The sequence below is a fragment of the Schistocerca americana genome, chromosome 5 (assembly GCF_021461395.2).
Source record: "Schistocerca americana isolate TAMUIC-IGC-003095 chromosome 5, iqSchAmer2.1, whole genome shotgun sequence".
Taxonomy (NCBI): Eukaryota; Metazoa; Arthropoda; class Insecta; order Orthoptera; family Acrididae; genus Schistocerca; species Schistocerca americana.
Window position 1 is genome coordinate 668,909,739 of NC_060123.1, and position 13,253 is coordinate 668,922,991.

Below are 13,253 nucleotides of genomic sequence, written 5' to 3' on the forward strand. Positions count from 1 at the left end.
AATTATGGAAGGCTAACATATGTTATTAGTTGCAGTTTTCTGATTTTATTGTATTTCCACATAGGCAGTCAGTCACCTTTGCAGAACAATTGAGGTATTTTTGTCGGTTTGCTAAATAAATGTGGCTTTTATTGATCTTTTCTTTAGAGGAAGTCAATTTATTAGAAACATTTCATTCCACACTGTTGACTAGTTTCAACTGTTCACTAAATTTCAAGTGCATATTTTCGTCTTTTGGCACGTATGGCATTGTGTCATAATAAAGAACCAAACATGAAGCAATATAGTACTAATACTGCAAGAAAATTTGCGTCCTGAAAACTACACTGAAAAGCTTAATATCATGTTGGAGCCTACTTCATTGTGAATCTGGAACATATGAATGTGCATTTTAAGCTGAATTATGCATTTTAGTATGGTTTGCAAAATTCTGATGCTCTTGGAATATCCTATTTCTTTTATGACGTCACGTAAGATCTTCTAATACTGTAGATGTACAAACATATGGGCGTCTTACTTCATCGTAGCTGCCCACCCCCAGTAACACCTGTTTTCTGATGCCCTCCAGCAACTGCTGAAACAAAGCTATTTTTAACAGGTCACATGAAAATATTGTGAATGGTGCTTTGAAAAGCTGTAGTTTCAAACTTAATTTCCTGTTACATGAGATGAATTATGTTACGTGTGCAAATGTGCAGTGAATTTCTTAAATCACAGAACGTTTGTCTCTCATTTAAAACTTAATACATTGAGGATTAGCCACTTAGAAGAATTTCGAGCCCAGAAGACCAGACATCAATGTCATTATTTAAGGTTTTACTGGCACATTTAAAGTGTAACACATGCAAAAAAGACCAGTATTATATGTGAAAGCTTAACTTTTCATGTTGCTACACTATGTACATTAATTTAAACCATTAACTTTTCCTATATGTGTGTCCACACAACTTAACAATGATGTTGCTATTGGCTGGCTACGTCATGTGTCCTATGCTCTGAATATCTGCTGTCATTGGCTGGTGAGATCACTTGACATGAACTATGATTGGCTTGCAAAGGCTCATTTCAATCTTGATTTCAATGTTGTTTGGAATGTATAGTTCCATAATAAAAATACAAAAATATACAGCATATAGTAATATAAAAATATGCGGCGTAAATATTGCTTCACATCACAGATCTATCCAAAGCCTTTTTTGCCGAGTTTTTTAGTTCTCTGAAGTTCCACGCTGGTGTATAAAATCAAAGGATTGGTATTTTTACAGCTCCAAGGGAAAGTATACTGTCACCTATCTTGGAAAAAGTGTATTTTTCACTTCGGAAGAAGTTTATTTTCATGTGGAAAAAAGTGTTTTTTTAACCAGGAAATCTGGAAAAAATCCGGGATTTGTTTTCCTTATCTGCATATACACCCTGGTTCATGAAAACTGGCTATGGCTATGGAGTGAACCACACATGGTACAGAAAGAGCATTTCGCCCTCAATAGAAAGGACTGGCGGACACGTCCAGAGCTACTTCATTGACCCTCTTCACATGAAGCTACCCAGTCCTCCCATTGGTGGGTTTATGGCAGAAAGTTGCCGTCTCTCACTCAGCAATGTGGTGGTGTCCCTAACTCAGTGTAAAAGTGTTGTAGCCAAGTACTGTGGAGTAGTTTATGTAACTGCTCATGCCACTGCCTGTGGCTAAGTTAAAATGATGGATGTGGAATACAATAACATTTTTTACCATCTTGAGCCATTACCATGTACATGTAAATATTTGTCCAAAAATACTTTTGATAACTCATCACATAGACATGTGCTGGTACTATAACAGTCAATACATTAAGCCATCCTTTCTTTATTCATTTTAAAATGTTTAAAACTTGAAATTGGTTGAATTTATCATACATCAACTGTATTGTATAGGAGTTGAAGGGAGAAATGCAAACTCTCAGTGGTCTGCATCATGAGCTACAAACCTGAAGTGTACTGAGCATTGGCTGAAATGAAATACCCAGAAATGCATACTGGGTGGAGTGCAACGAAAGTCCTTCACTTGCTGTCACATGAATTTCTTACACGTGCTAGACTGAAACCAATCAAATAACCAGATCTGGCCCATGGGCTGCCGGTTACCCACCCTTGCAATAAAAGGACTCGAATTTTCTTTGTCTGCTGGAAGGATAAAAAATGGCTCAAATGGCTCTGAGCACTGTGGGACTTAAAAGCTGAGGTCATCAGTCCCCTAAAACTTAAGCACTACTTAAACCTAACTAACCCTAATGACATCACACATATCCATGCCCGAGACAGGACTCAAACCTGTGACCATAGCGGTCACACGGTTCCAGACTGAAGCGCCTAGAACCACTCGGCCACCACTGTCGGCGCCAGAAGGATAACTGTCTCTGGATCTTCTCAGAGCCATTTAAATGCTTTCCTCTCCTCCTTGGAGATATTTTGCTTCAGTGGAGCAGCCCAGTGAACAGTCTGCTTTACACCATATTTTTTCCACTGTCTCCGATGAAGGAGTGAAAGCAACCCATTTCGCCTCGCTGATAAAATCTGCCATTGGTGCTGTCATCAGCATCAGTTCAAAATTGAGTCACTTTACAAGAAGAGATAAGGTTCATAATCTGTTTTCTCTGCACTACTGTTTATGTTTGTTTGAGGTTCTTTGCCTGTTGGTTTAGCACAGGATATTCATTATGCCCCCACCACCTTGCCAGTGACATGTGACCGACAGAAAGTGGGAGGGGTTATAAAGAAAGCACCAAGCAATAAGTCATCAATCAGGACTGCCATCCAGCTTAATACCCGAGAATAGTTCAATGTGTGTGAGTGATGTTAACACTGGTAATGGTGTTGCCCATTCCCCCCCCCCCCCCCCCCTCTCTCTCTCTCTCTCTCTCTCTCTCTCTCTCTCTACTCCTACTTGGATTTTATTTGTGTGAATCCTATTGTGTATGGCATTTTAACTATAATCACCTGATGATCTTTGTGTTCTTAATTTTTCATATAGTGTAGTCATAATGTTTATTTGCAGAATGGTTTCCAACGTCAGTCCCAACAGCTAGGGTGGTGCTACAGTATAATTTAGCAGTTGCTTTTGCTATTCGTGGAGAACTGGACAAAGCTGGTGAAACACTAAAACAGGTACATTCGTATAAGTTTACAGTTTCAAATTACTTTGCATTACATAACTTTCCAGTTATTATGAATGTCTTTCTAGGTCTGGATGTCTAAGAGCCCATCTTGTGATGTTCCTATACATGCTATAATGCTTGCACTCTACATAGAATTGCAATTAGGTAAGTGAGTTTTCAAAAGGTTTAAAAAGCTAAACATGTATCCCAAATTACATTAAAGTTATCAGAAACATTGTAAACATCAGTAGTGCAGTTGCCAGTTCAGAGTAGTCAGAAAGTTTCCATTAGTAAACTTTCCTTACTCTTTAGCTAGAGAAAAAAAGCACCTGAAGGGGAAGATGTAGAATGTATGTGGAAACAATATAGAAACAACAAGGAATGGCAGGCCACATTTCATAGATTACACAAGAATTTTTGGTTGAAAGAAAACAAGAAAATAAATTATGGACAATATTTGCACTTGTAATGTTTTAGTGTTAAAGAAAGGGCAGTTGGAGAAGTCATAACACAGAGAGGTGAGGGAGAAGTTGGCAGAAGAGACAGTGATTATTGTTTTAAAAAATACCTAAATAAAGTTCAGAGACTTAGAGAAATAAAAATGAAATAGTGAAAAACGATTTACTTACAAAAATGAAATAAAATGGGTAGGTATTTTGAAAGTCTCAGAGAAAAATAATTTTTGAAACTATGCGTTTCCTTTTGAAGAACCTAAGGAGAAAGATAAGTTAAATTAATATACAGTATTCTAAATTCTAGACGTCAATGAAGAGCTTGAAGGGAGAAAGTCAATCATAATAAAAAGACATACTATATAAAAAGGAAAATTCATTTTCAAAAATTGTAGAGTCAAGAAGAGAGAGAGTGGCTGGCCTGTGGTGACTTTCAAGAAGTGACATTCCACACACACACACACACACACACACACACACTCACACACACAGTTTTAAATGTATTTCTGTACAGTACTGAAATTTTGCCTCTTGATGGTAAGAACTACCTAGCCATCCTTTCTGCTTCTAAACAAAAATACAAAGTATGTACAATGAGATAAAATATGTCCTGCCCAGAATAATGTACAATATTCGAAAGTAAGATAGGAAAAATAGCGAAAATAAAATGGTTCAAATGGCTCTGAGCACTATGGAACTTAACAGCTGTGGTCATCAGTCCCCTAGAACTTAGAACTACTTAAACCTAACTAATCTAAGGATATCACACACATCCATGCCCGAGGCAGGATTCGAACCCACGACCGTAGCAGTCGCGGGGTTCCGGACTGCGCGCCTAGAACCGCGAGACCACCACGGCCGGCAGTGAAAATAAGTCATAATCTAAAATAAAAGAGGAAATTTAGTTGAGTGGTGAGAGTAGTAGAGGAGAGTGTGGAGGCAAAGATTAGGACCAAAGAACACAATAATTTTGTGTTTTCATGGAGTGTTGCAGCAAGGAGATGACTGAGGAAATTTGCAGTTTCAGTAATAGAAACAGCAACACTGTGACTCATTAACCTGAGCATGGGAGCACTGTATCAATAAGGTTTCCCTTTGCTATTGAGGAAAACAAATATCTAAATTTTGCATAGATAAAAAAATCTGCTCACTCAGCAGTGACGGGACTAAATACATGTAAAGGATATGGAAATGTGCACATTTCCTAAGTCAGTGTATTTAAAGGGAAGGAACAGGGATGAAAGAAAAAGATTACTGAGTTTTAGGAAATGGGAAGGGTTTTGGAAAGCCTGCCTGGATCCTGGGCCAGGGATGACTTTCCAGATGGTATGAGAAGGAAAGACTGATTGTTGCTGCCTGCACCGTATGAGCTTCGAAAGCCTGAGAGCTTAAAGGTTGAAAATAAGGTAATAAGCAAGATGGAGATTTTTGAAAAAAAACATCATGCAAGAGTCAATGAAAAGTGAAGTGTTACATGGTTGGTTTTTGGATTATGGTTACATTCCATGTACAGTTTATCACTCTGATGTGTGTACATCAATTTTACTTTTTAAATGATTTCTGGTCACTGGTGTCAAAGTTAATTACTTTTATGAGCCTGCTATGCAGCTCCATAGAGCCATGCCGTTGGACTTTTTCACCTTTCTGCAATGTGTGGGTGCTGGAAGAGAGTTCTAATCTGTCCATACTACTAAATGATGTAAACCGTTTTCTATCAACTCTTCTGTATTTTATGTGTGATGTTTTCTTGTACAGCTTCAGCTGCAGTAATGGATGAACAGATTTATCTTACTTCGTAGCTCATGATAGATTTCAATATATAAGTGTATTTATTTGACGTTTGCACTCAAATCAGTGACGGTTCTTGTGATGATTCTTCAGTTGTTTTTTCTTCCTTTACGTTGTTGTCCATACCCCTTAGCTCCTTGGCCTCCTAGGTAGCACCAAGTCGTAATGCACAAAGAATAAGTGCTCTGCCAGAGCAGGTGGAGAGGTTTATTTCCTGTCATGCCTTGCTGATGTCCAGAGCTGACAGGACTGCATGTAAATAAAACAAGAGCATGCACAGGGGGCTGTTGTATGCTTAAGAACTACCTAAACCACATTTTCAGTTCTTATGAACATCTTTCATGAGTCTAAGAGGATAAAAGTGGAACATGTTATTCCAAAGAATCCCATGTTACACTACAGATACCTCCATTTATGCGAAAGGGGTCATATAACTCAGCTTACTTAGCTAATTGCATAATCACAAAACATTAATAAAAACTTAGTCTTTAAATGACTAGGTTTCTCTTTTATTTAATTGTCCATATTATTTTCAGCACTTAAAGTCCCTTAAGACAAAATACATTTTTTATTATTTCAGAATCAATCTCCATCAGCTAATTCAACTTGCTTAGACAAAGGTTTGAGCAATAAGCAACACACTTCATCCAAAATATAAGATTTTTTTGTTTGCCATTTGTTACTCTCTTTGCATGATATTTTCCATGTACATTGTTTCACTTTTTGTAGAAAAGAATATGACAAATAATGGGGATTGCTTATCCAGACTATATCGTATGTACTCATATGTAAATTTATATTAAAAATGAAGAAATTCCTCCAGCTGTATTTAAGGTGTCTATTTTATTTTGGCAACTAGTTTCAACATTGTTACATCATCATCTTCAGGCCTACATACTTGTTGATGTCAGCTGCGTGTGGCTGATACTAGAAGTCAGTGATGAGGTATGGACATGCTCTGTGTGGAAGGTGGTTAGTTGAGTTACTAACCACCTTCCACACAGAGCACGTCCATATCTCACAACTGACTTCTAGTATCAGCTGCATGCAGTTGACATCAACAAGTGTATGGGCCTGAAGATGACATTGTTACAACATTGAAACTAGATGCCAAAATAAAATTTACACCTTAAATACAGCTGGAGGAATTTCTTCATTTTTAATATAAATTTATACCAGCTGACATCCCCATTGTCCTCCATTTCAATTATGGATGTACAAAGACCATATGTAACTGTCCTTTTTGTGATTTTACATAATTAATCATAAGTATATAAGTTTCTCAAAGTTACTGAGGTAGAAAAATGGTTAGTTTCATGTTTATTACAAGGAATTACATGCTGACTTTTTAAACAACAACCCTTTATACAATTTCAAAACTCAGATTTGTGATAAGTCAGCATGTGTGAAAATATGAATATAAAGAATCACCAGTGACCAGGTATGTCTGTTTCAATTTAACTGTTTTGTAGAACACATTGATGAAGTGACTGTTACTACACTGCTTCCTATCCCTGTAAGATCTGTTCTTACACCTTATTCTATGGGCAGATACTGTGTAAAAACCTTTCTATCTCTTCGATGTGAGTGTCCCACTCCTCATCCTTCTACATAAAAGAAAGAGTACAGATCATTCCTTGTATGGATGCACCTGACATTGATGTAGGTCATCTCTTCCATGGGTCTGCCTTTCCTTTACCCTCCTACAGATTCATCTTACAGTTCAGGTCATTCCTTCTGTGGATTCACTTAACCAAGATTTTGATCATGCCTTCCATGGTCCCACCCACCCCTTTTCTTCTTCTTCTTCTTCCGCTCATTTCAATGATGAAGTTTCTCTGTAGCATATTGACTCTGACCACTTATTCCAAACGTGTTTCCTGACTCCTTTTTCTGCAGTCTTTGTACCTGTGCTTCTTCCAAAACCATAACTTTCCCATAATACATCACCTAATAATAGTCATTCTTACATGTTATTCTTCCTACTTCATTATTACCATTTCTGCATGTGTTCTCCACCTTCCACTAAACATTTTATGTGACTATCTGGGACCCAATGTATCAAGCTTACTTTTTCATCCTTTCAGGCAAGTACTTGCTATATATTAAAGGGTAGCCTCTCAAATTGTGTTCAGAATAACTCTAAGTTTGTTCTTGCACTATATTTACTCTTCTCATTGGTGATTATGTGATAAGACACCTATACTTAATATTTTATCAATTTCTGTTAATAACTATAGCCTTTTTATTGCATTTATTCAAATCATTTATATACTAACCCTTTCTCTTCACACCTAAATTGAGTCTCCTATATTAATTCTGCTCCTCATCTGTTAGCCAGTTCATTAGTGTCCTTCCTCCAGATATTATTACATGTTGAAATATGGCTTTCAGACAGGTTTCTCTCTGGACTGCTACTTAACTTTTGTTCATATTTTAGTCTATCACACCAACCTTCACTTAGGGAATGGTTTCCATTCCTGTGCTTTCCCCTGTTTTTATGATGTGATTAACATATATATTACTATCAAATATATCATCATTCTTAGTTAACCGTATGTGCGTTTTGTCATCGCATGTGTGTTAATGCCCTGTGCTATCCTACATTAGTAAGTTGTAATTACCACAATGTTGCCTGTAGAAAAGAAGTATTTGAGTGATAGAAATGTAAGAGAAGCGACCAATGTGACGATCTGGCATTACGTCATTACAAAAGCAAATCAAAAAAACGGGCGGTTTTCTTAGGTTTTTACTACATATTAACACTTTTCGCATTTTCTCGTGTAATGTGGCTGCCAGACCTCACCTCATGCAAAATCTCGTAGGTCAACTGCAAGGCACCAAAACCGGCCAATAATTGAATATTCGATAACTAAAACTTGACTTGTAGTACTTCTTACTTGCCGAGTGCATCAACTTAGAAGCTGCTATTTTGTTGCTTGTGGTGCCACCGCATGTAGAAAAGAAGGATTTCAGTGATAGAAATGTATGACTGTGGAAAGAGGGATGGTAAATTGGAGAAGAAAGAAAAATGAAAATTTAGAATGTGTTTGCCAAGACTGGAGAAAGAAAGAAGACAGAGCCCCACAAAGGGGCAGGAATTAATACCAAGTGCACTCAGTGTGTGTGCCTGGAGGCCTCATTCAGCTTGTTGAAGAGGCTATTCTGACAGCTGTTGAGGGAACAGCTCCAAGGTCATACTCGGATCATTTCAGCAACTGGCAGACAGGGTTGAGCAGAGCAGCCTTGTGCACAAAGTTTCAACAAAGCTAACTATTAGCAGCATTGTCCCCAGAACTGATTGTGGCTTCCTGGTTCTGAGTCAAGTGGGAGGATTGAACCAAGGGGTTCTGTGCCAAGCTAGGCTGTGAGTTTCGGGATTTGTGTCTAGGGATTGAGAACTGTAGGATCCCCCTAGGTGGGTCAGGTGTGCACTACACATCAGAGGCTGCTACCCAGGTAGCTGACTGTGTGCAGGGTCCACACAAGTGTTTTTTAGATAGGCAACTCTCCATCTAATCCTGATAACAACAGTCATAGAAAACACAGAAGGATCAGTGTAATATTGAAAGAAATTACTTCCACATGTGTAATTATTAAAAGCCTAATGGTTAACTGCTGAAGCATTCACAACAAAGTGCCAGATAATACTTGGTACAGAAATCTGGTTGAAACTTGAAATTGATAGCAGTAAAATTTTTGGAGAAAATTTAAGTTTATATCAAAAGGATAGGCATATGGGAAATGGAGATGGTCTATTTGTAACAGTAGACTGAAATAGAAATTAGAGCTGCATGTGAGATTGTTTGGACAAAACTCACTATCAAGTATCAGCATAAAATGGTAATTGGATCCATCTATCGCCCACCAGATCCACCTTCTCATGCCCAAAAACTTCAGAGAAAACCGCAGCTCACTGGTATATCAGTTCCACAATCATACAGCAGCCAATAGTGGAGGCTTAAATCACCCAGCAGTTAACTGAGAAAATTAAAGTTTTGTTAGTGGTGGGTGTGACAACACATCCTGTGAAACATTACTAAATTTCTTCTTTGAAAACTACCTAGAACAGATGGTTCGGAACCCCACTCATGATGGAAATATATTAGATCTAAGGCAACAAATAGACCTGACCTCTTTGAGGATGTCTGCATGAAAACTGGTATCAGTGAGCATGGCACCGTTTTGGCAACAATGATTACAATGCCACAGCAACCCACTAGCTGTTTTGCTGCAACACTATAATGCTCAGCCCCACCCAAGTCTGAGGACTGCTGAATAAATCGGGAAACAGGGTTGGACAGTATTACCCCATCCACTCTACAGGCCTTAAAGACATTTTGAGGAATATGAGGAGGTAATTCACACAGTGAAGCACTGGCTCCACCACCAGGACAAGGATTGGTACCAACAGGGCATACATGCGCTTGTTTCGTACTGGAGGAAGGGCGTAGAATGGGATGGAGATTACGTGGAAAAATAGGATGTGTAGATAAAACACCATTCTTTCATTTGTGTAATTCTCATTATGTTCATAAAAAGTTGAAGAAAAAATGTGGCACATTACTTTCTATGTGACCGTCGTACAAAGGACAACTGAAACAAGTAGAAAGAAATATGTGTTCAGCAAACTATATAAAAAAGCAGCAGTGTCATAATTCAGTGAGGAACTTGAAATTTTCAGCACAGGACAGGAGCATGTAGAGGAATTATGTCACAAGTTTAAAAGAATGGCTACTGGATATGTACCCAATTGTATAGTTCATAATCAGAGCGCCCTCCGTGATATACAGTCACTATAAAGAAACCTCTAAATAAGTAGAGACTGTTGCGTAATGGGTGTAAAACAAATTATAGGGCTGCAGATAGAGAGATAATGAAACACATTTGTCTGTCAAAAGAACAATGCATGAAGCTTTCTGTGATTACCGTAGCAGAATAGTGTCAAATGATCTTCCGTGAAACCCAGAGAAATTGAGGTTGTATGTAAAGGCTGTTAGTGGCACCAAAGTTAATGTTCAGTCACTCATGAATGAGACATTAACTGAAATTGTTGGTAGCAGAGCGAAAGCTGAAATGCTTAACTCCATTTTCAAATGTTCCATTAAAAAGGAAAACCTAGGAGAACTGCCCCAATTTAATCCTTGTACCACTGAAAAGATGACTGAAATAAGTGTTAGTGTCAGTGGTACTGAGGAACAGCTGAAATTGTTAAAATTGGACAAAGTTCCAGGGTCCAATGGATTCCTTATCAGAATGCGTATGGAATTTGTGACCAAGTTAGCCCCTTTTCTATCTGTAATCTATCATAGATCCCTCGAACAGAAAACTGTCCCAGTAGTTGGAAGAAAGCACAGGTTACACCCATTAACAAGAAGGGTAGTAGAAGTGATTCACAAAACTACTGTCCAATATCCTTGACATCCATTTGTTGTAGGATATTAGAACTTACTCTGAGGCCAAACATAATGAGATGTCTTGAACAGAATGGCCTGCTCCATACCAACCAGCATGGGTAGCCAAAATATTGATCATGCAATACCCAACTCACACTTTTCTCACATGACATACTGAAAGATTTGGATCATGACATTAGATAGATACATTATTCGTTAATTTCCAAAAAGCATTTGATTCAGAGCCACATCAGTATTTATTCTCGAAAGTTCAATCATATAGGGTATCAAGTGAAATTTGTGGCTGGATAGAGGACTTTTTGGTATGAACAACACAGCATGTTATTTTGGATGGAGAGTTATTGTCAGATGTAGAAGTAACTTAGGATGTGCCTCAGGAAAGTGTGTTGGGACCCTTGCTGCTCATGTTGTATATTAATGACTTTGTGGACATTATTAAGTGTGACCTGTGGGTTTTTGCAGATGATGCAGTTATCTGTAATGGATTACTGTCCGAAAGTAGTCTTGATCAGATTTCAAAGTGGTGCAAAAATTGCCATCTTGCTTTAAATACTCAGAAATGTGAAATTATGCCCTTCACAAAATGAAAAAATATAAATATAGTATTCTAAGACTGTAATATCATTGTGTCACATTTGGAATAGGCCAACTCATAAAATATCTGTGTGTAACACTTTGTAGGGATGCTAATGGAATGATTGCGTAGTTTCAGTTGTGGGTACAGCAGGTGATAGACTTCACTTTATTGGTAGAATACTGGAGAAGTGCAATTGGTCTGCAGAGAAGATTGCTTACAAATCACTCGTACGACCCATTCGAGAATGCTGCTCGAGTGTGTGGGACCCATACCAAATAGTACTAACAGATGATATTGAACATGTACAGAGAAGCACAGCATGAATGGCCTCAGGTACGTTTCACCTGTCCGAGAGTGCTGAAAAAGCAGTACTGGCAGATTCTTGAAGACAGACGTAAACTATCTCAAGAACATCTACTAACAAAATTTCAAGATCTGCTTTAAATGACGACTGTAGGGATACATTACAACCTCATCCTTATTGTTCACATAGGGAGCAAGAGGAGAAGATTTGATCAATTGAAGCACACTCAAAAGGTATTCAAACAATAATTCTTCCCACACTCAGTATGTGAGTGGATCTGGCAGAAATCCAAATAACAGAATGGGATGCACCCTTTGTGATGCACTTCACAGTAGTTTGCAGAGTATAAATGTATGTGTATATGTAGTAGACAAAATCCCATAGCACCTTCCACCCCAAGATCTCTTCCTAATGGCTTTTTCACTGAGACGCTGGAGGATGAAATGTGGTTGGCATATCCTACAGAACTAACTTGTCTCAGCTTCACCCATACAGGACCCAAAAACTGATTCTAAAATACCCCTATTGTATTCATGATAGTATGGAGTAACAACACATTCATTATTCATTGAACAGTCATCATTATAAGCAGGTCAGTTTATTGTCACTACCTACACAAGCTGCTACTGGCCTGTGGTATGTAATCTCCCATACAAAAGTCATACAAACCTGGCCATAATACGTCGTAGTATAGGAAAAAAAAGAAATTCTACGTACCCTCATATAGATTATGTGGCACGTATATGCCAATTCTGCATTGTCATATGTCACAACTATAATGTTTTTCATATTATCATATACATTTATTATATCTATGAGGGTACTATTGTGTGTCTCTTTGTAATAGGACAGTGACCATTTCTATGTCATTCTTGGACTAAATGTATGGTATGATAGTGGAAAATATACAGGGGGAGCACAAAGTCTTGCCCTGATTATAACAATTTATTACAGCATAACTGTTTGACATAATAATTTACATTTGATGCCATTACACAGGTTAGTGTTACTAGTTTTTTCTTTTTTCAAGACCACTTACGTTAGTAAACTTCAACGTGTGCTCCCTTGGTAACTCAGAGAATGTCGAGGCGGTATTCCAGTTCACACTAGCTGTTTCGTAACATATATTCTGTCACAGTACCCACAGCAGCTTGTATCCTAGCCTTCAGTTTGTCGACATCAGCAACTGGTGTGACAAGGACTCTGTCCTTAATATAGCCCCAGAAAAAAAAGTCAAGGGGCGTAATGTCTGGAGAGTGGGGTGGCCAGGGTTTTGGACCATTCCTTCCAATCCACCAATCCGGAAATGTTTGATCCAGGAAATCACGCACTGTCAAAGCCCAGGGCATTTTTCTGGGGCTATATGAAGCACAGAGTCTTCATCACACCAGTTACTGATGTCAATGAACTGAAGGCTAGGATGCAAGCTGCTGGGGGTACTGTGACAGAACACATGTTACAAAACACCTGGCAGGAACTGGAATACCACCTCGACATTCTCTGAGCTACCAAGGGAGCACTCAGTGAGATTTACTAACGTGAGTGGTCTTTCAAAAAAACTAGTAACGTAACATATATAATGGC

At 38.2% G+C, this 13,253-nt stretch overlaps 1 protein-coding gene across 1 annotated transcript in view; it reads left to right on the forward strand.

Moving 5' to 3' along the window:
- Nucleotides 1-13,253, forward strand: part of LOC124615895 (CCR4-NOT transcription complex subunit 10-B) — a 152,304-nt gene that overhangs the window by 116,112 nt on the left and 22,939 nt on the right. Inside the window, exons 11-12 of the mRNA XM_047144069.1 lie at nt 3,032-3,141; nt 3,218-3,296. Coding sequence (XP_047000025.1) covers nt 3,032-3,141; nt 3,218-3,296 — 189 coding nt within the window. The remainder of the gene's footprint in view (nt 1-3,031; nt 3,142-3,217; nt 3,297-13,253) is intronic.